Raw genomic sequence first — 24,858 nt, 5'->3', positions numbered from 1 at the left:
GCGAAATTAGCACCTCGCGAAACTGTCAGTGATACTTGAAACCGCAAAAATATCTGTACGCGAAAATATTGGCGTATACAGTATTACAAACAAGAATTCTGTTTCACATATTCTGAGGATGAATCAATTCCGTAGATAAAAGAAAACTTTTGGTTAACACCAGCAATGTATTCCATTGAAATTTTACCTCATTGTATTTTACTTTATCTCTAATATTAACTTCAATAAATATCTATATAATGATAATAATACGCATCGTCTGTGTGTGTGTGTCTGTCCATAGACTCTGGTCTGTCTGCCTATTTTCTAGGACACTAGGGGTCACACGTTCCTCAAACTTGGTGGGTGGGTGCATCTTGACCAGAAGCATTCCAGAGGTCATATAGGGTCAAATTAGTAAAAACTGTCAGATGGGCATGAAACTTGGTGGGTACAGAGTCAACATTTAGAGCCAAATTTTAGGAAAGTCATTTTGGGATCACTAGGGGTCATCCAAGGTCAAATTAGTAAAACTGTCAGATGGGCATGAAACTTGGTCGCTACAGTCAACCTTTCGAGGCTAATTTTGGGAAGGTCATTTCGGGGTCACAAGGGGTCATCTGAGGTCAAATTAGTATTATAAATTGTTGTATGGGCATGAAACTTGGTATGTACAGTCACCATGGGGTCATCTGAGGTCAAATTAGTATAAACTGTATGTGGGTAATTGCGTCTTATGCAGTTTGCAACAGTTAAGTAATCGCGATAGCCGTGAATATGAAAATATGGGTGACCGCCTAGTGTTATATAATACAATATTTGATCATTTCTACTATTCCTGTCTACTTTATATGCCTATGTCATTCATACATCTTAAACATGTTAATGTTTTAATTATATGCCACCCTTTGACGGTGATTCTAATACATTATTTTATTACTATTGCTATTCTTTCCATTAGGCAACAAAAAAAAAACCCTGTGCAATGGGCAGGCAGACCTTTTAGGTAGGGTCAGTCGGTCAGGCATTTTTTTTCCTGCAAGATTTTTTGCAAACGTGAGAACGGGGTTTTTGTCGCCTTTTGCCAATATTCTATTACCCTTACGACCCATTATTAACTAGAATTACACGGATCGTAATTAAGGTGGCCCCACAAAACTATAGACCACATGGGGTGAAAGGTCACTTGGGGGTCACAGGGGTCATAAACGTGATTTCAACTCAAAATGCTACGCATTTGCTCCCACAAATTTCGTGGACAGTAACACCACTTGCACACATGCATTGTTATTACCCAGTGTCTGTAAATCATACACATATTTGAGGTCAAAGGTCAAAAGGGGTTACTTCCTGTGTAAAACCAAATACAGTCCAACTTTTTTTTAGCTGGCCATGATGGGACCAAGCATGGGCTGGATAAGTGAATTATGTGTAATTCTCCATGACCAAGTGCCAAAACTGGGGCAAAAGATTATTCAACATAGGGTAATAATACTGAAAGACTAACAGTTGAGTGACATATCACATAGATGTCATTCTGAATGCTTCAGAACAAGAAATTGAAGTGTCAAAGCATTAAAAACATGTTTTCCTGTGAATTCAAACATTCGGATAACAGAGAGAGGTCCGGATAAGGGAGGTTGGCCTGTATTCTAAAAACTGTATTAGCTAAGAAAAACATAGGATAGTGACGATATGTTCACACATAAATTGTGTTTACTTTCGTCCGAGACAAAAAACCCTTCAAAATGCCCCTTCTGCCAATGTCTAGGGGATTTGCATTTGGGGGCAAAGGTCATTAAGGGGTCACAAGCCAGGGTCACAACACGGCTGTATTCGTGGAATTAGACCACAGCTATGTCTAGTTTCTCTTTAAATCACACTATTTTGGGGTAAAAGAACAGAAATAAAACTGTGATGAATTAGTCTGACAAGAAGCACCACAACAGTGTTAAGAAGGATTACGCTATTATTGTTATAACAATAGCATGGTCATTCTTGACGGACTAGGATGAATTGGCTGTCAATCAAGCACTGGGCTTCTGTGTTGATGGATAGCCATGCATATGGTGATATAAATCTACACAATGCATGAGTATATACGTGGTGCAACTTCTCTGGCATGAAAGGCGATATCAGACGATTGGCGCCTCAATGGCTGCCGCCCCATGTCTAGTCTTATTGTACATTTTGAAATCATTTTTGGACACCCGCATAGTTTTTGCTTTAACCAATAATAGCCCCTCAGACACCCCTCCATATGGATTTTTAAAAAAAAGTGGCTGTGTTTTTGCTTTGGTTTTTTTTTCCAAAGTAAACCTAATAATAGTTAATGGTTGTTTTTTACCAACTAATTTGTGACTTTGTGTACACTAAATAGTGTAAAAAAGGTCCACCAAATGGCTTCAATCAGACCAAATATTTGACACCTGTTACCAACCTGTGTCGCGGCCATGATTTCATACATTGCTGATCCGACCAATAAAAAATTTGTGGTTATATGCGCCTGCGATAGGAAATCATATAAGACGCACAACCAAAGTTGCGCTGGAATATATTCATGAGTCTGACTCTGACACATATACGAACGCTAAGTTTTTCAGTCGTATAACAAGCATCATACATAGAGGACAGAGGATTTGGTCTAATGCATAGTATCTTATGTCTTCAAATTAAAGAGTAGCGTAAAGTACTTGATTTGAAAAAAGAAAGACTACAACTGTATTGCAATAAAGAAAAGTAATGGTTTTATTTGGTTAGCGAAAGCAAGCCAAAATTTGTTGAGCAGCCACCCGTGTTTAACCGGATCTGTGCCTGCTGCTTCCATTTTCAAATTAAAACTTGTGTCGCATAACCACTTAACATGATTAGGTAGTGCATATGGTACTAATACAGTATCTTCCATCTTCAAATAAAAATTTTAAATGAAAAAGACTAAAGATGATTGTTTTTCAATAATGCTTCAGTTGCATCTTCTTTTCATTAGAGGGACAGTGGTGTTGATGGTAACAAACAAAATTTATTCATGTGTTGACATGGAGATGATGATCTTTTTTAATTTGTATTTCATCACCAAGGAAACAAAAAAGAATTCAGTCCCTGCATTAAGAGTATCTGGGCATCAAATCTGATAATGCTGTTGGAATTCACACACATTTTCATCTACTGCTACATGGTAGTAATATTTACTAAAGGACTTAGAATATTCACAAAAACTTTTTTCATCTGTTAATTAAAGAAGTAATTAACACGGATTTGCTAATTCATTTTCTGGTGATATAAGAAGACACTTGTGAAGAGGAAAATAACAAAGGGGATGGATAAATCAAAGGCTAGCGGCAGTTGGGTGCAGATCATCATGATCGTTGTAGGACTGTTGATGATGATGATACTCTCATGTATTACACTTATCAATGGAGCAAAGGGTAAGTACTATAGCATCACCATGTCATCTAACATCTTCTCCTCCTCCTTCCTCTTTCCCCTTTCATCTTCTTGTTCTCCAATCCAGGTAGTAGAACTTTGCAAGTACCATGGTATCTTTTAAGCATACCATTCCAGAACTATATTAAAGTTTAATTCTATAAAGAATTAAGTATTCATTACAGTACTTCATAAAGTGCGATCTCAGTCAAATCTTAATTTCAAGCTTATTCTTTCACATGGTTTTTCTGTGTACCAATACATGTACAATCATACAACTAGAATTACGCGGTTTGTAATTAAGGTGGCCCCTACAAAACTATTCACCACATCAGGCCACCATATACTATCACAATACCAAGTTTGATATAATATTGGATGGCTGAGCATGATACCATAACATATCGGATGAGTCGTAAAAATATCGGACGAGCCAACGGCGAGTTCGATATTTGCATGACGAATCCGATATGTTATGGTATCATGCGAAATAAGCCATCCAATATTATCATTATTAGGCTTTCTTAACTCTTAATAACCCTGAAAACATAATAATGAAGTTGATTGGTGATTGCGTTTAAGCTGGAGAATGGATTAATGGAAATGAAGGCAAAATATGCAAATGAGCTCATTAATATTCATAAATATACAAATAAAATGACACATAACTATTCAGCACATCAGGCCACCATATCCTATCATCGTACCAAGTTTGAAGTTGATCAGTGGGTGCGTTTAAGCTGCAGAGTAGATTAATGACAATGTAGGCAAAATATGCTAATAAGCTCATTAATATTCATAAATATGCAAATAATGCAACACAAAAGTATACAGCACATGAGGCCACCATATACTATCACCGTACCAAGTTTGAAATTGATCGGTGATTGCGTTTGTGCTGCAGAGTGGATTAATGACAATGTAGGCAAATATGCTAATGAGCTCATTAATATTCATAAATATGCAAATAATGCAACACAAAATTATACAGCACATGAGGCCACCATACCCTATCCCGTATTAAGTTTGATATAATATTGATGGCTGAGCATGATACCATAACATATCGGATGAGTCATAAAAATATCGGACACGAGCCAACGGCGCAGTTCGATATTTGTATGACGAATCCGATATGTTATGGTATCATGCAAATAAGCCATCCAATATTATCATATTAGGTTTTCTTAACTCCTAATAACCCTGAAAACATAATAATGAAGTTGATCGGCCATTGCGTTGGAGCTGCAGAGTGGGTTAATGAATTTGCTTCTGCCCGGACAAATAAAGATACAAAGAAAGAAAGAAACAAACCGGCAACAAACAACCATCTGGGCGATAACATATTGCCCCACATACACTGTATATGTGGGGGCCAAAAAAGTAGAAATTCAAGAAAAATTGAGGGCATTGCTGTGGAAGAAATCACACATTATGGCAAATAAAAACATACATGCTACACTCTAGAAGACAACCAATATCAAATGTGAATGGTCATAGATCCCATTATGGTGGCTGTCAACATAAAAACACTCAGGTTTTGAAGATTACAGTGTTTGAAAGCTCTATATGTTCAGAAAAGCATGGTATAATGGTTATTCATAAGTTACAACACAAATGAGGAGAAGGGTATACCATCTGGAAGAAGGGGCCTTTCCGTAATGTTGTGATAAAAGGGTAGATATTTGTGAAAGGGAGGGGGAAGGCTTAAGTGGCTAGCAAATTCCAAAGATACAAGCTAATTCATTTTTTCCATAATTCACAACAAATCAAATCACACCAGTATAAATGTTTAAAAACAAATAAACAAAAGCAATATCAAACAAACGAATCATGGAGGAGATGACCAGACGGCCAGAGGAAGTCCGGGGGGGGGGGGTCTTCGAAAAATTTTGTACGGGGATGTGCCATGCAGACTTTCGGATGCTGACTTTCTCTATACCTACTTTTTGCTGTTTTTGCTACCCATCAGTATACCAATTTTCAAGAAAAAGCACCCAAAAAGCACCCAAATTTGCCATAATTGGGCGCTTTAAGGGCACTTTTGGCAACATTGGTCTCCACTGAAAACCCACCCATCGATATACCAAAATCGCTGAAAAGGTACCCCAAAACCGTGGCACATCCCCGTATTCCTTCAACTAGGAAACCCCCTTCGGGAGGAAGTCAACACCTTTATCAACAAAAGAAAGCGAGAAACACAATGCTCAAGAATTAATCATATTTTGAAATCAAGTCATGTTTATATATTTTTCGGTAATGTATCACTGAATTCACCGTTTTTTATTGAGTGTGGCAATGAATTCCATAATATTAAACCTGCAGTACGAATGGTATGGTCGATAAATGTTTTATTGTTCTTCATCAAGTTGAGTTTACTAGCATTTCTCGTTTGGTAATTATGGAACTTAGTGTAAAGAAATCATCAAATATGCCCAGTAATTCATTATGTACTTGTACATACATGTTGATACAGCGGGGTGTATTGGCTAAAAGATTTCCAGTAAATTTTCCTAAATCTACAATGTAAATTTGTTCAAAGAAAAGTGTTTGACAACATTTTCCACTCTTTTTGTAGTATTTTCCAAGGCAGTTACAGTTAATGACATGGGGAAACAAGTAAAATACAGACTAGACAGTACGCAGAGGGGGACAAAAAAAATGTAGGCATAGTTAGGTAAAGTTCGATAGCCAAAAATTACGAATTCCAAGGCCCACAGAAGTGTTAAACCTGCAAAAATAATAGGGATCAATGCGAATACTAAAGTGCCCAAGAACAAGTGATGAAAACCACTGTGCACATAAACAGACATGTATATGGTCAATTCCAGCCAAAGCAGGACAAAATTCTCTCTGGGGGCCATTTAAAAAATGTTTTCCTTTTCAAATCTAGACTTATCAAATGAGACGATCATATCTAGTGATTCATCAGGTGGAAGTGCCATCCGATTGAAAAATAACTTTTCTTGCTAGACCAAACAAAGTGTTAAATGCGCATATGCATGTTACCCACGAATTCAAGCCTTTTTCACCTCTGGTACGCCATAAAATTTCACTTTCTTTAATATCTTTCAATATTTTATGTGTGACCCATATACACTAGAAATCGGTGAAGATTTTGAATGTAAAATAGAATTTTATTACATATATCTACAAAGAAATATTTTGGTTATTACAAATTTTAAGAAAGAACCAGGTGTACAGTTAAGATTCAGTCAATTCTTCGAACTCTTCCCAAAGTGGCTGTCATTTAACATTACTGTATTATTTCGAAAGATTAGAATAAATGCTTCATAGAAATATAAAGTTAGATTTTGTATCTCGTCGCAGGATGAGGATCTCGGATGGATTCATGGGGTAACAGCGTCTGAAAAATAGCAATTCCTATTAATTTTTTTAATAAAAATAAAAACTACTTTTCCGTATGTCAATAATTCAGACTGCAATGGCACTAAAATGAATTTTAATCAAAATACAAACTACATGGAATATTTAGAATTGATCATTATGGCATTTTGGGTATAAACATTTTGAGAATAATGAAGTTGCCAAATTCAAATAGACAGAGCAAAAACATTATTATTTTAAGTACAATCATTCCATATTTTCATGCAGCAATATTCTATTAAATCGTGTTTGACAGTTCCTACATGTATGAACTAAATAGGCCAGTAAAATCAGCTGAAAAGGTCAAACAAATTGCAACATGGAATTTTTTTGCGGAAAACATTTCTATTAGGTGCCCTTATCAATATACTAAAAGTCTACCAAAATCAACCTCTGCGAAATATGGATAAATCGATTTTGTTCAAAATGGCCTCCAAAATGATTAAAGTGGTGGACAAAATATACAAAACAGACTCACTATGTCACTTATTAGTAATAGTAACACGATTCATATGTTTCAAGCCATGCTTCGAGGGTCTGAAATAAGATTAATCACTTTTTCTCACTTGTAAGTTTTCAAAATGGCCGCCAAAATAGCTGGAACGGTCATTATTCCATCACTAAATATGGAATTAAGTAATTAGCACTTGTAAACACAAACTGATAGTTTAAGACCACAAGAAACCCTCTGTACCACAGAAAAGGTTTTGACACCCCCAGAGGAACGGGATGCCCGGTATCACCAAACCCTAACGACATATCGCCCCCCACCAACGCACGCTTTCTTGTGACCCTCACGTATGAACGTATGACAATCTTGAGGGGCGGAACGCCTAAAACGCTGGTCAGTCTCAGTTCGTGAGAGGTAAGTATTATGCGCTTGCGTATCTCCCTGAGCACTGAGCAACTCTACTTACCTCCCACGATCTCTTTGATACGCACAATGTACCCTCTCAGAGGCGTGACGGGCGTGACGGTTTCATCGCATATACCCCGCAATGAGAACCAGATCAGGGAGGTACATCGGGTAACGAGTAAAGGACAGGGCATGGTCTGGTTCTTGTCCAGGAACCCAGTTAGCCCGGCGAAGGATAGAGACTACCACAGTGGTGAAGCGTAGGTGTTGCTCCTCTATAGCCAGAACATGCACATAACTGAACAATGTCGACCGCAGAGGCCACTGCCATCAAGAACACAGTCTTGAGTGTCAAGTCTTAACGAGAGAGGTCCTCCGTGGGTTCAAGGCCTTGGGTAGATACTGTAACACCAACATGAAGTCCCATTCCGGAACCAGGGAGCGAACTGGAGGTCTTTCTGTCACCATGCTCTTAATGAGGTCCGCAAGTGCTGGACTCGATAAGACCGTCATAACCCCCCCCCCCCCAAAGTCATGATGAATCGCTAAAATGGCAGTATATTGTATGCTTAAGCGGTACGAGGCACACGGTCCCCGTGGTAAGGAAATTGAAATCTGTGACTTGTAGAATTGGCGAAGTCGCGAATCGTAATTCTGTCTTGTTGACTGTTGCCTTGCCTTTCAGCAAGCGCAGCAACCGAATATTAATGGCCCGCTGTCTGGACGGACTGGCGAAAGTACGCCAAACACTCAGGTGGAGGTTGTTAATCACCTCCATCTGTACCTGGTGCCGTGGCGTGGCGGAACTGTGAGAAGATCTAAGCGGCATAGACGCAGTGACTGGTTCTCCCACGAGAAGATCCAGGAGGCGGAGAACACTCCACTGCTTGGGCCCGAGAAAGCGGCTAAAAGGAGTAATCAGTTCCAAGAATTGTCTACCTTCAGCAGAACCAGAAGGATCATGGCAATGGGAGGGAAGGCATTATACCGAATATGCCCTCCCAACTCTCCTGCATGGTGTCCCGCCTACCGCCCTTAATCCCGGGTGAAGTAAGGCGGAAGCTAAGGGTTCTGATGGGACGATCTAACCTCTGAAAGATGGACCGTGACATGCATACTACTGAGTGAGGTGCCACTCAATTAGACAAGAGAGATGAGGACTGACCCACCTCGACAAGCAATCAGCTAGTCAACCCCGCTCAAGCTCCGCACCACCTCCACTGACACTACAGAAGAAGGGACACTGTCTCCCTGCAAATGCTGATAGCTGGGACTTGTTTTGGTGCCCCCTCCCTGTTGATGTAAAACGCAACGGCCATGCTGTCATACTGAGTTGATTTATCCACCAGGAGAGGCAGGAGTGGAGCTGCCGAGGACCGGAATTATGAGGCTCTGAGGATGCCGCCACGCTTGCAACTGCCCGAGGAAGTATAGCTGTATTTCCCACGCACGCAAGTGGCAGCTCCGAACGCTGGCCACCAGCCCATAGGCGAAGCCACACCCGAGCTTGGACCGATGCCGCCTGCCTGATAATCAGAGCGCATAATCAAACATCAGCGATCCTCATGCCTATGGGAGAGACCCGGACCCTGGTGAAGTATATCGTCGCCCCAGAAGTATTCAAGTGGAACAGTAAACTAAGTTACAGTCATATTGCAGTCATGCTGACAATTAAGTCACCTTTTCGAATCACCCCTGATTTATAGGTCTTTAGAATCGACCCTGTAGCTCTTTGTGGGAGAAATGTTTGACGACGCTGTATTGAATGTTATATTAGGACCGTCCATCCAATTACCATTCAAATATTTACTCTGAAGTATCCGATTGACATAATATGTGGATCATAACTTACATGTACTATTTTAATACTGATTCAGCTTCTATGGTGAAAAGTTGATTGCCCTGTCTGTATTCACAACTCATAATGAACGATTTGGCGGCCATTTTGAAATGTTGAACAAAAACTACGCAGACAAATAAATATTTATGAAACGGTAAGGGCATAAGAGCATTTGTAGGTCAAAATGTCACCCAATTCCCACATGGACACTCATATAATATTGATATCACAACTGTCTATTATTTACGACATTTTGGCTGCCATTTTGAAAAAGTCAATTTTACACATCTTTCGTGAGAGGTTGATTTTGGTAGACTTTGAGTATGTTAACATAGAGACTTAAGAGCAACATTTTCATAACTAACATGTACTATTTTAATACTGATTCAGCTTCTATGGTGAAAAGTTGATTGCCCTCTCTGTATTCACAACCCATAATGAACGATTTACGGCCATTTTGAAATTTTGAACAAAAACTACGCAGACAAATAAATATTTATGAAATGGTTAGGGCATAAGAGCATTTATAGGTCAAAATGTCACCCAATTCCCACATGGACACTCATATAATATTGAAATCACAACTGTCTATTTTTTACGACATTTTGGCTGCCATTTTGAAAAAGTCAACTTTACACATCTTTCGCAGAGGTTGATTTTGGTAGACTTTGAGTATGTTAAAATAGAGACTTAAGAGCAACATTTTCCGAAAATAGAATTCATGTTGCAATTATTTTGACCTTTGGAGATTTTGGGGCTGATTTTTACTGGCCTAAAAACACTATCAATACATTATCACTGTTGAATGACAGTTTAAATCTAGTTTGCCTGCACTATCAACACATTGTTAACTATAATTTAAGTAGGGATTCGTGGGTAACCAAAATGTTCGTGGGTAACACATATTTGAAGGTATGTATTGGTAAGCTGCAAAATAGAAAATATTACAGAAGGTTGGAAACCATCATGCGGTTATTCCTCCATTGTGTTTCAATGATTCCCGCTTTCTCTAACCAATTGCATTCACCCAAAAATGGTAATTTAGGATAATCAATCAAAACTTCATGATACAGCTTCAGTATACCTTCAAGAGGACGCTATTAAACAGGACTGTTTTGGAACCTATTTCGCATGTTTTCCAAATGTTAAGATGAATAAGAAACATATAATTTACGAGTAAATCCTTGGATTCGTGGGTAAAGCCGAATTCGTGGGTAAAGCTATAAGTATTATAGTACCGCTTTGGGGTTTATGCTTCTTAGGTGCATAAACTGTAAGTACTGTACAAATTATAGCATACCCATGGCTTGAATATGTGCTGATTTAAACTTAAAATAAACAATCTCCTTGTTTTTAAAGGTTAGATTCTATTCGGGATTCGTGGGTATCAAAAGTTTAAACCGTTGTAGATTCTTTTTTAAAGCGGTGAACGTATTTTTACGATTGACAATTTTAAGCGCTTGTCAAACTAAATTCAGTGTCCAAAGTCATTAAATGTTAATTTAAGTTATGGCAATTATATTTGCTGGACTCGTGGGTAACAGTTGATACGTGGGTAACGTCAAATTTGATTTTATGGAATTTTATGGGTAAAATGTATAATTTGCATAAAATAATCACTTGGACCTCAGAATTATAGAACGAAACTTTGTTTCATGATATAGTCATTTATGGCATATTCACTTAACATTTTTCAGAACGATCATTTTATTTTTGACACGCGGGTAACAAAATTATTAGCCAAATTGAATAATGGCCTCTAGAGTCCACAAACTTTGGTGGAATTCAATCATTTTACATATAAAAAATTATTATAATGAGAGATCATGCAAACGTCTTTCTAACGGTAATAATTTCATTTTGATTGAAGGACATTCAATAACATATATGGTGCTTTATCTTTGAATTCGTGGGTAATGCCAATTCATTTAAGCCATCATAACTTGTCCCCTGGTATGACTTGCTAGTAAAGGCTTATATGCTCAAAGAGAGCACATTGGATGTGACATGATATGCTCCATCAATAACATGATTTCCTTTATTAATGACATTTTAAAGTGGAAAGTTAACATAGAGAGAATTTTGTCCTGTTTTCGCTTTCGCTGGAATTGACCATATACATGTAATGAATCAAACAACCAATGTAGGCACAAAAACAGACAAAGTTTGATGTCCCAAAATTCTGGAGCTCACAGAAGTGTCAGGAAAACAGTACAAAAGTACACTTGAAGTGATGAAAATCACTGTGCACATAAGCAGACAAACAAAACCAAACAGAGAAAAAAATATTTGAAATTTGGGCAAAAATCAGGCTTTTTATTATTTTTTGAAAATGAGCATTTTTGACAAGGTGGTCGAAAGTAAAAAAAATAAAAAAATAATTTTTTTTTTAATTAAAAAAAAAGGGTCCTAGATATTCTTATCTAGTTTTTGAAAATTAAGGACCCAGATGAACCTACCTAACTACCTAAGCCACCTCCCCAACGATACTGCCTAAGGGAGCTTACTGATGAATCACAACATTGGGACCCAGATGAACAACCTACCTTTAAAGCCTTAATGTACGATCTTTTTAAATTTTTAGATTTTTCTTTTTTCTTCCAAAATGATAAAATAGTTAATATGCAATCATTATGAAAGTTCCCAATACATTTGGACACAAAAAACATTGGAAATTTGCAAAGAAACAACATCATAAACTTCACCTCGAAATATCTCGCACTTTTTGGATTAGGACGGCGAATGGTTTCGTAGGAGATTACGACTTGCGACCGTTCCGATATATTATCATAATTTGAAAAATTATGATAATATGTCGGACCAAAAGAAAATCATCCCGTTTTAATACAAATAGGGTGAATTTGACAGTTTGCTCATAGATTTAAGTTGGAACATGTGTAAGTATTACAAATACAAAAAAAAAATCGGTTTTGAAAAAAAATAAAGGTATATTCTGAAAAAAGATCGTACATTAAGGCTTTAAACACTTCCCCAGTGATACGACTCAAATGAACTTATTAGAATGATTCAAAATTTTTGACCCAGATGAACAACCTACCTAAGTCATCTCATCTAGGTTTACGTCATGATCATAAATCAGGACCTAGATGACCCCAGTGAACAACCTACCTGGGAGCTGATAATGTCATAACAAAACTAATGAATAAATAGTTGATGGTACCGCCTCAGTGAACACATAGCATATGAAACTTGGACAACACCTACCAATAAATATTTTTACGTGTGGAACAACGATTACTCCTTGCTCCCCACATAGATGCAATGATATAGGCCGTTTTCACCTCTGTCCACTGCCTCATATTTCTTTTTTGAACCTTTACTCCTCGCACAGTTTTGCCTTTGGTTAATATTTAAATCTCGCTGGCAGGACGGTTGGCTGGTTAACATTTAAATCTCGCGTCCATGATCAGATTTGTTTTCGGTCTTTTGGTGAAAAACAAGTCATCATTAAACTATGACTGCTTGTGTATAGGCTATATATATGAAGAGGGGTAGTGATGATGAGGGGGGGGGGGTGTTTGGTAATGGAGGAGGGGTTGGGGTTGGGAAGGAAGCTTTTTCCCAAAATATGATCATCTAGGATCACGTAGGCCTATATCTTTCAGACGTGTTTTTCTCAACATAGCAAATCCCGGAGCAAATCAGAAAACGTTTGAAACTTGAATTTTGTGCTTTAAAAACTCTAATTAGGAATGACTGAGAGCATGAAGGCCTAACAAACCGACAAAATTGCATAATCTCTCCCCCATATCCTCCAATCATATAAAAAAAATAATGAAATACGGGTTTTTGACCAGTTTAATATGATTCAAAAACACAAGCTGGGAAATGTACAAAAGAACAGAAAAGAAAAAAAAAAGCGTGAGAAAAGGCTTGGCTGGGGTTCAACCTGGGACAAGCGCCGCATATGATATACGCTGCGTGACTTAAAAAAACAACGTTACAGCCGCTAACTGATTGTGCCACGAAGCCAAAGATATAAATTTGAGGTAAAACGATACACTTAATGAAAAAGAAGTCAAAATCGTTTATAAAACTAATTGATATCTCTCATCTGTATTTTATTTGCATGATTAACAACAGAAATCAAACTTTATCCATATTTAAGCAAACAAAATACAAAACAAAGGCAAGTCAGATTTTTTTTTTTAAAGGGGGGTAAACAGGACGCCGCAAGTCGCTCACAATACCATTTGTTATTGAAACAATGCGCCAAGTTTATGCACGATATATCATGGCCGACTGCCTTAGGATATTTCAACTTTTATATACTATCCTAAATTGATGTAATACAAATATTTGGGTGAAAATGCACGCATATTATGCTCAAATTTTAGGTTTTAAAGATCTATAGTGGCATTACACTTCCGGCCCTTTGCCTCCCTGTGAGTTGAAACAAAGTCAGACAGTGTCTGACACGATTTCAATTTCAATTTTCCATTTTTTAAAGCAATTTTTCTTTTGAAAGTATCTTCTATTTGCTGCAAAGGTGGTGGTGGGGGGTGAATAACTTAATTCTAGAGACAATTTTAATATCTCTTTTCTTTCAACACTTCAAGTTTTAATAATCATCACAACAACAACGTGCGCAGGGATTCAACTTCAATAGGCCTAGCTAGCTATATACATCATCAACAAAATGCACGACATGGTCATAATATTTATCAGTAGGTGTTGTCCAAGTTTCATCTAGCAATGAACCTGAGAGCTGATCATGTCATAAGAGAACAAATGAATATAGTGGATAGTGGGCTGAAACCAGTATCCGAATACGGTATTTTGACTATGCACCTGTACAATTACGCGCATGCGGAGAAGTAGTAAAAACTTCTGTACCCCCACTACCACATGTTATTTCGACCCACGCATCACCGTTCATTCACACATAGTGTTATGCTAGATAACAGCACAACGATTCTGCAAGTCTATGCACTTAGGCCAAAAAAAAATTGTTTGTTTGTCCACGTCCGACCGACCGTGTACCCAGGTCCCGATCGTGTCTTTTTTCTTTTTTTTTATTTACGTTGAATGTGCTAGTAAAACAGTGGTTAGTATAAATTTAAAGAGAGAAAATGTAAAGAAAATGAACAGTATAACATGCAGAACCATCTCAAGAGTTAAACCAGTAAAGTGCTATGTGTTTTGACTTATTTACCAGTCTTCAAATTGTCAGTTTCAAGTGCAATATCTGTACAAAAAAAAAAAAAATCCGACCTACCGACCCAACTGTTTCATAAGCCTCTATGGACAAACAAACCTTTTTTTTTTTTGGCCTTATCGTGAAAATGATGTCTGCTGCAGTTATTTTGCCAAGATGACGATGGACAATAAATAACACACAAATTTGATTTTTTATGATACAAAATGCTATGGTGTGTCATTTAAAAAGAAAATTATAATAATATAAATCTAAATTGATCGAACAGAAAAACTCCAATAAAATCAGGTAAGCAAAATATTAAGCTTATTTACCATGCCGGCCGGCACGCTGACCGGTAGGCCTACCGTATCTAAGCTACCTACAGTGTGTTTGGGTTTTGACGTTTATTTTTTACCGTGATAGTGAAAATATTTATGAGGTATAATAGTAAAACAAATTTCGGGGAAGTATTAAACTTCCGGTCCCTCGGTTTTGGATGATTTGACTACTTCCCCTCAAAACATGTTGTATACTGTAAAAGTGGAAATTTTAGCGGTACATTAATTTTCGTGTTTTTTTGCGCGCAACACAGCTACCACGAAAATAAAAACATGCGAATATGTTCTTTTAATGTATAGGTCTATGTAAGAAAACTCAAAATCGCAAAAATGAAAAACTAGTATATGTAGTTCAAAATCGGTAAACCGTGAAAAATTACACACACGAAAATTACCACTTTTACTGTAATATTCTACTGGGCCCAAACCATTATTTCCACAGGGGCCAAAATCTGGTTTTTAACCGAGGGGTTCAAAACATTATTTTGATTATTTCAGTTTTTGTGGGGTGCCACGGACCCAATGCTATCTACTCTGCTGAGACTGATTCTAACTCGGATCACCTGGATTTCCATCAAATTATCAGTTTGAGCGGCTGGCCCACAGGCATCTCACATGACCCACATACAGGGTACATTTACATATTAGTGTTAGGAAAGGAGATCCTGAAAGCACACCATAACGGTAGTAGAGTGGAAACTGTCCTCGACTTCCCAGGAACAAGTGAGTAATATATCCCATATTTCTGTGTCATCTTCTTCTTGGAACTTTTTATATGTGACGTGTCATGTCAAAAGGAGACACTTTTGGGCAGGATCGTAAATGGAGAAATAGCCAAAAATCTGCCCGGGGTGATTTTTTTACAATTTGGACTTGTTGCGAATTTGTGATGTTATTAGTGTTAAAAATATTGTCTGATAGTTTCAGACCGGAATATAACTGGCGTATTTTTTGAGGCATTTTTCAAGGTTATTCCTACTCTCAACATTGTCAATATTTTTAGAGGCCGATATCTCAATTTCTAATTTTATAATACCATAACTTACGAACTCAATATCTTCGCTTAGGAATGTCAGATTTCATTGGGGAAAACGGCGTTGTGAAGCAACATATCTCTATATTTAAGATATGTATAAACCTCAAAATTGATAATCTGCCCAAACGTATCTCCTTTTGACATGACACGTCACATATTATGATTTAGAATAATGTATACTACTGTATAGTAAGTTAACAAAATGAGAATAATTTTGAATTTAATTCATACACTACATTTACTTGTTTATTTTGCTTTCTGGGAGCAATTTATAATTATTCTTAATTTTTATTAATTATTGTTATCATTATCGTTATCATTTATCATTTATCATTATCATTATCATTATTAGTTTAAAAAGTATGATTGGACAGTGGTAATATATGCATACCTGAATAACAGAAGAACTCTTTCCAGTGGCATAATTTTTCAGTGTTACCGGTATTCTAAATGAAACCTATAAATTTTAGTGGGGTAATCCACGAGTGTGAGAGGCCTCAGACAAAAACAATGAGGAAAATTAATCAAAAAAGCTGAAAAACAAAAGAAAACACATAAATTTTGGCAATAAAAAGAGGTGAAATCTTAAAAGCTTAATATTTAGGCACCTTTATCACTTACCACCATAAAAAAGGTACCCTTTTCACTGACCAGAAATGCCAGAAAAAGTGGTAAATAAAAAGGCCCTTCATGTCCTCCAAATCCATACACTAAACACTGACCTGTGCTGAAATGTATACCCTTTTCCCAAAATAGCATGAAATTGCTACCCTAAACGCGGTCCGCGAAGATGCATGAAAAAGGTACCCTTTCCCGCAGATTTCTGCTAGAGGATGACAACACTTTTATTCTGAGTAACCCCCCCGGCTTAAAAGCTGAACTCTCACACCCCTGGTAATGAGAAAAATGAAAGCTTTCTTCTATACTAACATCTCAGTTTTGATGAAGAACAATTGGGGAAGAGGGCAGACGATATCGTTCGAGTCAAACCCTTTGTATTTGGTGATGATGTTCTGTTTCAAAATTCAGATTCAGTTGGAATATACATCCAAGAACACATGATCTTCTGGACAGACAGAGTTGCACGCATAATTAACCGTACTGGTGTTGACGGTTTAGGCAGCCCGGTTAATATACTTAGCAATGTTGGCGTCAGGAGAATTACAGGACATGACAGGTATGAAAGTATTTATTTATTGACTTATTGATTGCTGACCGGGGGGGCTGTTAAGACCCCTTTTCAGCGTCGCTGTCACCCAATGACCCCATATTTTTTTACGAACACATGTTCTGTCACCCAAAGGCCCCCTATTTTTTTCATTTGATCTGTCACCCAAAGACCCTTAACAAGTTCAATTTTAACAACAACTTTCATTTATCACTGATTTTGTCACTTATTTTGAAAAAAAAACAAGGAAATTTGAAGCCATTTAGAACTAGAAATTCGATTTTCGAGGTTTATGTGGCGCTGTTTCGGCTCTCATCCAAAATTCCATTTAAAAAAGGTTATGTTCTCACCCAATGACCCCATATTTTTTACATTTTGCTCTCACCGAATGCCCAAAATCATGCTCTCACCCAATGACCCCATATTTTTTTTACATTTTGCTCTCACCGAATGCCCCTTAGTGTGAAAGTGCCAGCCCTGCAATTATATCCATTTCAAATTGAAGTGCCCCCCCGGGATTGCTGATAATACAAGGCGGTTCTCGAACCAAGAGTCTCGTCTGTTTTCGCGACTGCCTGCTTTTGCGATTGCTTTTGGTAACAGAAGTAATTATAGGGCATCTAAAAATAAGTGTAGTGAACACATATACAGTAAAATGACTTCGGATGACCCTGAAATAACCTTTGACCTCTGGTGACTTATTTCATGTTCTTTTCATATCAAGGATGATTTGTACCAAATTTAAGCTCAATCAGGCAAATTTTAACATTTAACCCATTTGACCTTTGCCATCAAATGACATCAGCTTGACTCTTTTCATGTTTACCTCACATCAAGGATGATTTGCACCAAGTTTAAGCTCAACCGAACACATTTAAACATTTCACGTCAATTGACCTTTGACATCAGGTGACCTCATAGTGTGTGAGCTGGGGGGGAGCTTGATTGGACGGTACCACTTTTACCATAGGTAGTTGACATCATTGAACCGGGGTAGCTTTTGGCGGGAAAAGGTCATCGAACTTTACACAGGGTCAAATTTCAAAGTTGTTCAAATTGTGATACAAACCATTCCAATGTATTCTTCTAGTCACAAGGATTCAGAAAATGTATAGTTTGACTTATCTAGGACGTACTGTTCTTGAGTTATAACCGAAATTTTTGGCTCCATGGGGGTCTAAAACATCAAAGTGCTCGGATTTTACCAAAAGAGGTGTTCGCTTTGATAAATCAATTCAAATAAGGATAGGATTGCACCATCTTGGATGTTTCGTTACCTAGGTAACACAGCAAAATAGGTCAAGATCAATAGGCCTCAATATTCTCAGTCATCCAGGTAGATAAACATAATATGATAACTGTATCTGTTCATCTGGATTTACTATTTTTGATAGCGACAGCATCATGTCTCATCCAAGACGCAACCTCCGGCTGACTGATCAGATGATGAACTATTGACCTGTGACACACTTGATGGTATGACATCACAGGAGAGTCGCTGGGTAGCTTCCTGATAAAGAACATAAGTGGTTTAAAAGAGGGGTAAAGGAGGCCATACATGTCCAGCGGAAGGAACCTTCGCTCAACAGAGGAGGGGCACTTCGCCACAACTTTTCGACACAGCAATCAGGAAGCTATCCTGGCGACTCTCTGTGACGTCATACCATCAAGTGTGTCACAGGTCAATAGTTCATCATCTGATCAGTCAGCCTGATGATGTGTCTTGGATGAGACGTGATACTGTCGCTATCAAAAATAGTACGGGCTCATATTGAAATTCCCTTACACAGGAAGGTGTGCGCCATCCTGCAGCTTTCCTATGCTAGCCTTCTTTTGTTAAAATCCTGTGTGATTATAACACTGCAATTAGCCACTTAAATTAGGAGCGCGCTTTCCTGGGTTGTGCAATGAGCCATAGTCAGTTTGTTTTCTTCCCATTCGTCATGGACCACTTCAAAAGGCAGGGTGTATCACTGATGCATACAATCCATCTTTATAATCCGTTTTATGACCGAGCTTTCCTGAGGCGCACGCTTAGCGAGGGGAATCCTGCCTTCTTTCTGTGTGAAAGCGTGGTAGGGTATTTCAATATGAGCCCTAAGTACAGATGAACAGATTCAATGCTCATTTTATCATGCATAGCTTGAGAGCAACTTAATCCAAATTTCAACAAAAAATTTGACCTCAGATGACCAATGGTGACCTTGAAATGACCTTGAATTTATGTGATTCCACATTATAACATGAAGACCCGCATACTTCACCAATGGTCCATGTTTGCTTGCAATAGGATTTGAACTGTACCCCTGAGAGCATTTCATCAAAACTTTTACCAAATTTGTCACATACACACATATGTTCACCCTGACATAAGAAAGTCTCCTGCCTTCCCAGGCAATACAAAATGACATAAACCAGGGAGAGCGAGTTGGCGCAGCGGTAGTTCCCTCGCCTTGCACCACTGAAGTCCCGGGTTCTAGCCCCGGCCGTGCCCAAGGCCTGTATGTGCACTTGGCTCTCGCCAGTTTTCTCCGGGATCTCCGGTTTCCTCCTGCTTCCTTCACCCAATGGGATTGGGGAACTGCATAGAAAATTGGTGGATGTTACAATCGAAGTACAAATATGTTAGCGCTGCAATCTGATTGTGATGATTCACCATGACAGCGAAATTACAGCGCTTTGAGTCCTCTAAGATCTAGCTCTAGTATAGAGCCTCTGCCACTACCCATTAATACACCAGCAATTATGAGGTCTGTTATACTACCATATCCACAAGCAAGATATTCTTACTTCTCTGATGCACTGGGCCTCGGCGCTAATGCGCCTCTTCACGTCTCGGCGCTGCACGCCTCGGTGTCGGCGCACATCGCGATCCGAGGGAACTGGTCCTACTAAGATCTGGAAAGAGGCACTATATAAATCCAAAATGTATTATTAATATTCTCCACAGGTGGCCTGCGGGCCAGATGCAGCCCGCAAACCAAATGTGACCGTGCAGCACGAATGAGCCGTAAATATCCTAAATTGTATTCTGAGTTACAGTGTAAAATGTGCATGAAGGTCGTATTCATCGATACCTCAAGTTGGCGCGACATGTATCTCATTTTGATAGTCAAACACTTTTAAACCAATCAATAATCTATTGTTGAAGATGACAATAAGCTTCTACCTTAGATGTCTATAGAATTCTTAATAGCTCCGGTCTTTGTTTGCTTTGGCTAAATCCTGTTCAAGTGGTGGGTTACAAGGCATTGTATTTTGTCTAGGTATGTATAACCAACAATTAACAATGAGAGGACAATCCTGAACCTCATTGACTTGGGGATGATTTGAAATGACCGCCAATTATGACTGTTTGATATTTATGACCAGCAACATGGCAATGTGGAAAAAGAGACACATGTAGAAACGAAAAAAGCTACCATTTTGTTGAAGGAGCAAAGTTCAACAAACCATAACCCGGCTTCTGGATATCGTTTGAAGTAAAGTTTTCTAATGTGAAACAGTTGACCTCAAGCAGACACACTTCAGTGTCATGCTTTGTCAGATGGTATTTTCCTGGGAGTTTCCAAGGCAGCTCGATTGGCATCGTTATTTGGCCAATGAGACCAGCCCTTTCAGCGGGCCAGGTCACGGAGGTCGCAGATTTTGTCATTGCATTTGTTGACCAGCATTCGGGTGGACGAAAAATTTATTTCCCACCCACCTCTCCCATTTTAAGGGAGATATTGTGTTACTAAATGCCCTTATCTTAATACTAATTACAGAGTGTCTGTCCACGCGCTATTGCGTGCGCACGGTGCGATTTGCACTGTTGCATGCGCGAGGTGCACTATCGCGGAGTATCAACTGGCGTGTGCGTGGAGTACCGACGCGTCGCGATGGAGGCAGTGCGCACATTGGAACGCATTACAGTGTGAATAGGAGGTGCATTTCATTGGACAAATTGGCCTATTATATATTCAACACATATTTCAATACGAAACATACATTGTAGGCCTATTTCAGCAGAGCAAGACTATTTCTGGGTCCGCCAGAATGGTTAACATAAAAATAATCAGTTATAATGGCAAGTCCTATGCTATAATCCGTTATATTTGGCCTTATTGCGTTCACATTTCTCCAGATTGATTTCATTACTTTAAGGGTAGGCACCGGAGTTTCGCGCGATCGCGCAAAAAGCGCAAAAAATCACGATTTTGGGGGTCCATCGCGATTTTGGTGGTCCATCGTGAATTTTGAGAATTTTGCCAAACACACTACTTTTCAACGTAAATTCACCAATATTTACTGTTTACGTGAGTCCAGGCCAGCACAATATCCTCCCCGGAAGCCCTTCCGTGATATGCAAATGTCCGATTTGTTCCATGTGTGGTAGTTAATTCTTTACATCGATCGTATGCATGAGTGACGTCATTAATCATATGCATAATTGATTGAGCGAAGAAGGGTAGGATATAAGTCACAGAACGCACGCGAGATACGAATCAGTTCATGACAAAAACAACATTTGGACGCCAAAAAGTACAGTTATGCATTAAAATGTTTATTGTACAGTACAGTAGTAGCTTTTCACATAAAATTTGCATTGTTCACATAATGTATCAACTTCATGGAGAGAAAAACATCGGACTAGCACGTGTGAAATAGGTGCAGAATTCGGCATACTTGATTTACTTCGTCTTCGAATAGCGTGTGACTTCACATGTTCATCAATGGATACAAAAGTGGTGGAAAACGATTTTCGCTTTTTGACTTGAATTTTCACAAGATTTTCGCTTTATAAAAAACCGGCCGCGCATTTTGCCGTTTTAAATTGCGCGAAACTCCGGTGCCTACTTTAAGGGGGTACTACACCCCTGGCCAAATTTGTGCCAATTTTGCATTTTTCTCCAAAATTATAGCGCATTAGTGACAAGTAAGATATGTATAATATAGGGGCAAGGACTACAACTACTGCACTGAAAATTCAGCACCTCAAGGCAAGTAGTTATTGATTCATTGATCAAATATTGGTTTTCCCTCATTTTTGACTGTAACTCCACAACTGTTGTCTGTGCTGAAATTTATTTCCAGTGCAGTAGTTGTAGTCCTTGCCCCTATAATATACATATCTTACTTGTCACCAAAAATGCACTATAATTTTTGAGAAAAATGCAAAAATAGGCACAAAATTGGGCAGGGGTGTACATTGTAGTACCCCTTACTAACAGCCTACATTCAGATACCAATTTCGGGGTCCTCCAATGTGGTAGCAGGACAGGACTTGGAAGAGGCAAACGATGGGTTTCCAGATTATGGGTACCGAAGTAAGCATCACACTAGCTACAAAACAGAGTTGATTAAGTTGTGTCAAGTTGGGTCTTGATCATTGAGAGATGTATATCGTAGTAGTTTAAAAGGTCAGGGGTAACGGGTGTTGGGTAAAATAGAGATAGGCCTATCACGAGATCCGCCCAATCCGAGATCCGCGAAATCTAGTGATATATATTTTCTAAACACAAAATAAAACAAAATTGACCGGGGGAGGTACATGTATTTATGGCTCATTCGTCGGTACGGTCACAAATGTGTTTGGCCCTTCCTTCCAATGTGTTGTACCTCAAATGTTTGAGTATTAACTCAAAGGCAAGAGCAAAGTTTACCGCATGATCCTGGAATGCACTTCAATGCAGATATCAGGACCGGGAATGGTTCCCCCTTCTCTTTTCGAATAGCTTTGACACTTAATGTGCACAGCTCGATTAATAGAGAAAAACAAGGTGCATTTGCTTATAAAATGAGAAAGATTTTTTAAGTCTCCACATACATCATTATGAATTAGGCAGACAGTTGAATCTGGATTTGGCTTTTGGAAAATGCATGTTACTCATGCATTATTTTTGAATTAGAGAACAAGGGATCAATGCTTTACATAATAGAGGGCAGCATATCAATTTTTAACGGAGATAAATAAGATGATAACAGTGTAATAAACAACAATCAAAAGAGGGTGGCATACAGGGTTAGCTAACGGTGCATCGCAGTACGGTTAATTGATAATGATAACCATTGAAAAATTGATATATGCTGCCCTCCATCTAGGTAAAGTATTGATCCCTTGTTCTCTAATTAAAAAATAATGCATGTGTAACATGAATTTACCAAAAGCCGAATCCAGGTTAGGCCACAACAAAAAGTGTTTTGTTGACAAATTTTTTTGCAAAAAAATATTAATTAACTAATTAATTTATTGATTAAATTTTTAAAAAATGAAGAAAAAAAGTTCCAAGGCCTTTATCAAACACAATTTACAGCTTTAAAAGTAGAAAAAAATCCCGACCTACCTAAGTTTTTTTATGTTACGCCAATCAAACAATTTTCTTTTTGTGATCTTAAGGTATATATGATTGTATGATTTTCTTAACAGCTCTATCTTTTGGGCAGGTAGTAATGCAGTTAAAATGGCAGCAATTAATGGCAGTGGTGTTAAAACCGTCATATCTGGATTAAGCGGTGCTCGCTCCGTAAGCACTGATAGTACTGGTGAGTCACATGCTACTTGACCATGATAATGAAAGGAAACAGAATTGAGATTGAGATAAACAGTGTTGTTGGCATCATCATGATCATCCACAGTGAGATAGTCGGCCGCGTCTAGCAAGCAATGATTCATTGGAGAATTAATTACAATTGTGTAGCATGAAAGTTGGAATGTTTGTGGACTACAGTAGAAACAAATAAAGAGTTATTGGGGCTGCCAAAGTGTTTGCGAGTTTCAGCTTGGTTAATTGTACAGAGCTATTTTTTTAATTTTTTTTTACCAGTTCGTGTTTTCAACCTTATGTTACACAAGTCTTGCATTTGTGTCACGGTATGACACCTACATTGTAGAGCCTTTTTATTGGCAGCTCCATGTTTGTGGAACACCTTACTGGTTCATATCAGAAATAGAGGCCCTGCATGAAATTATCGATTGGCTCCAAACAAAGGATTTGAGCCGGTGTCCTTCACCGTAGTTATGGCGGAGTGCAGTCCATTCAATCAAATGTTGTCATCAACCTATTTGATCGTAGTGCAGGGTTATGTGTGTGAGACTTAACTGTCACGGTAGATTGCAATCATGCTTTTGTTGAATGCATTTGAGTACGGTAGTCCGCCATATTTACGGGATGATACGTCACATGCAAGGCCTCTATGCTGCTACTCTTATCATCAAGACATATCTTTTTCCATAATATTGTTGGCTTTGTTTTCTGTATTTGATCATGTTTGCTGTTCTGTTTTTGTTGTTGTTGTTGTTGCGCTTTGTAGCCACAGGAAAAAGGAAAAGGCGCATTATAATAAATAAAGTAAGCTAAGTTTAAGTTATGACCATGTAACGTTTACATTCCTACTCCCCAGTTTTATCCGAAAAGTGTCTCTTATATTAGGGCATCAAACTAGTAAAGGGAAAGTTGTGGGTTCGAGTCCCACACCACACTGGCACATACAGCCCTCGAATTAACCCACGGCAGTCGGCACCCATGGCATTTTGCTGTGGGTGCCCACCCCTACTGCCGTAATGCCCTCAAAAAATGTCCTTTACCCAAGGCAGTCACTTGCCATGCCCTCTTATGAAGTTGCCGTTGGTGCCCCAGCCCTGCCCCTTCATTATAAAATCATCTATCTATGTTTGTGTGTGTTTTCTT

General features: G+C 38.4%; 2 protein-coding genes across 2 annotated transcripts in view; one reads left to right on the top strand and one right to left on the bottom strand.

The window, feature by feature from the left end:
* LOC140168061 (hsp70-binding protein 1-like) overlaps positions 1 to 24,858 on the bottom strand; it is a 114,990-nt gene that overhangs the window by 67,469 nt on the left and 22,663 nt on the right. The gene's annotated exons all lie outside the window — the stretch shown is intronic.
* LOC140167207 (uncharacterized) overlaps positions 2,980 to 24,858 on the top strand; it is a 28,696-nt gene continuing 6,817 nt past the window's right edge. The window contains exons 1-4 of the mRNA XM_072190559.1: positions 2,980 to 3,404; positions 15,483 to 15,707; positions 17,050 to 17,197; positions 23,598 to 23,713. Of these exons, the coding sequence (XP_072046660.1) occupies positions 3,296 to 3,404; positions 15,483 to 15,707; positions 17,050 to 17,197; positions 23,598 to 23,713 (598 nt within the window). The 5' untranslated portion in view covers positions 2,980 to 3,295. The remainder of the gene's footprint in view (positions 3,405 to 15,482; positions 15,708 to 17,049; positions 17,198 to 23,597; positions 23,714 to 24,858) is intronic.

The sequence above is a fragment of the Amphiura filiformis genome, chromosome 13, assembly GCF_039555335.1.
Source record: "Amphiura filiformis chromosome 13, Afil_fr2py, whole genome shotgun sequence".
Classification (NCBI taxonomy): Eukaryota; Metazoa; Echinodermata; class Ophiuroidea; order Amphilepidida; family Amphiuridae; genus Amphiura; species Amphiura filiformis.
The sequence above is the reverse complement of the archived record's forward strand: the minus strand, read 5'-3'. Positions and strand labels throughout refer to the sequence as shown.